Genomic DNA, 2,500 nt, shown 5'->3' on the forward strand with positions numbered 1-2,500 from the left:
CAGGTCAGATTAATCATCATGTTCACTGATCACAGGTCAGATTAATCATCATGTTCAATGATCACAGGTCAGTTTAAACATGTTCACTGATCACAGGTCAGATTAATCATCATGTTCACTGATCTCAGGTCAGATTAATCATCATGTTCACTGATCACAGGTCAGATTAATCATCATGTTCACTGATCACAGATCAGATTAATCATCATGTTCACTGATCACAGATCAGATTAATCATCATGTTCACTGATCACAGATCAGATTAATCATCATGTTCACTGATCACAGATCAGATTAATCATCATGTTCACTGATCACAGATCAGATTAATCATCATGTTCACTGATCACAGATCAGATTAATCATCATGTTCTCTGAGGACTGATCACAGGTCAGATTAATCATCATGTTCACTGATCTCAGGTCAGTTTAAACATGTTCACTGATCTCAGGTCAGATTAATCATCATGTTCACTGATCACAGGTCAGATTAATCATCATGTTCACTGATCACAGGTCAGATTAATCATCATGTTCTCTGATCACAGGTCAGTTTAAACATGTTCACTGATCTCAGGTCAGATTAATCATCATGTTCACTGATCACAGATCAGACTAATCATCATGTTCACTGATCTCAGGTCAGATTAATCATCATGTTCACTGATCTCAGGTCAGATTAATCATCATGTTCACTGATCACAGGTCAGATTAATCATCATGTTCACTGATCACAGGTCAGATTAATCATCATGTTCTCTGATCACAGGTCAGTTTAAACATGTTCACTGATCTCAGGTCAGATTAATCATCATGTTCACTGATCACAGATCAGACTAATCATCATGTTCACTGATCTCAGGTCAGTTTAAACATGTTCACTGATCTCAGGTCAGATTAATCATCATGTTCACTGAGGACTGATCACAGGTCAGTTTAAACATGTTTACTGATCACAGGTCAGATTAATCATCATGTTCACTGATCTCAGGTCAGTTTAAACATGTTCACTGATCTCAGGTCAGATTAATCATCATGTTCACTGATCACAGGTCAGATTAATCATCATGTTCACTGATCACAGGTCAGATTAATCATCATGTTCACTGATCACAGGTCAGTTTAAACATGTTCACTGATCACAGGTCAGATTAATCATCATGTTCACTGATCTCAGGTCAGATTAATCATCATGTTCACTGATCACAGGTCAGATTAATCATCATGTTCACTGATCACAGGTCAGATTAATCATCATGTTCACTGATCACAGGTCAGATCAATCATCATGTTCACTGATCACAGGTCAGTTTAAACATGTTCACTGATCACAGGTCAGATTAATCATCATGTTCACTGATCACAGATCAGATTAATCATCATGTTCACTGATCACAGATCAGATTAATCATCATGTTCACTGATCACAGATCAGATTAATCATCATGTTCACTGATCACAGGTCAGATTAATCATCATGTTCACTGATCACAGATCAGTTTAATCATCATGTTCACTGATCACAGGTCAGATTAATCATCATGTTCACTGATCTCAGGTCAGATTAATCATCATGTTCACTGATCACAGATCAGTTTAATGATCATGTTCACTGATCACAGGTCAGATTAATCATCATGTTCACTGATCTCAGGTCAGATTAATCATCATGTTCACTGATCACAGGTCAGATTAATCATCATGTTCACTGATCACAGATCAGATTAATCATCATGTTCACTGATCTCAGGTCAGATTAATCATCATGTTCACTGATCTCAGGTCAGTTTCAGGTCATACTCACCGCGATGGCCTGCATGGGATCCACAGCCTGCGGAAAGAAACGGATATATTCTACAAGTTTCAAACTTTGTTGGTGTTTGTTTAATCACACGTTTACGTCACTTCAGGAAGGAGAATGATGTCAGTATGGCAGCAGATTCACTCAACACATATTAAAGATATTCAGCAGGGTCATTCATGCTCATCAAAGTCTGACATTTGAAATTTCTCCCGCCGTCAGTGAAATATCTGAAGATTGACCGTTATGCCGACGACACAGCGATGTGACCCTCACTTCAGAGACCAGCTGCTGACAGGAAGACACCACCATATAAGGTGAAGTGTTAAGATGTCTCCTGATACTTTAAGGTCCACCTATGTGTACACCGTGCTCAGGTGTGTCATGCATCATGTGACAGTCATGCACAGGTGAAGCAGGTGGATAGTTACAGCACAGCCGTGGAGACAGTAAAGTCCTCCAGAGGAGGCCAGAGCTGCCTGTGGGAGGAGACACACAGAGGAAGTGATGTCACAGAAGAACAAAAATCAGGTGCTACAGGAAGTGATGTCATCATGGAAGACAGGTGTTAAAGATAATTCACCTTGTCAGAGAATCACAGCTGCTCATTATTCTGACAGTCGTAACAGTTTAATTCAAGGAAGCTGATTTTCAAACAAAATGTTCTCTCTCTGATCGAGGAGAAACTGCGTGCAAAAC

At 39.3% G+C, this 2,500-nt stretch overlaps 1 protein-coding gene across 1 annotated transcript in view; it reads right to left on the reverse strand.

The window, feature by feature from the left end:
* The window catches only part of LOC306822524 (dihydropyridine-sensitive L-type skeletal muscle calcium channel subunit alpha-1-like), a 48,422-nt gene that overhangs the window by 13,023 nt on the left and 32,899 nt on the right, over positions 1-2,500 (reverse strand). Inside the window, exons 29-30 of the mRNA XM_079341610.1 lie at positions 2,233-2,280; positions 1,805-1,831 (exon numbers count right to left, since the gene is read on the reverse strand). Of these exons, the coding sequence (XP_079197736.1) occupies positions 1,805-1,831; positions 2,233-2,280 (75 nt within the window). The remainder of the gene's footprint in view (positions 1-1,804; positions 1,832-2,232; positions 2,281-2,500) is intronic.

The sequence above is a fragment of the Symphodus melops genome (genome assembly GCF_947650265.1).
Source record: "Symphodus melops genome assembly, chromosome: 4".
NCBI lineage: Eukaryota > Metazoa > Chordata > Actinopteri > Labriformes > Labridae > Symphodus > Symphodus melops.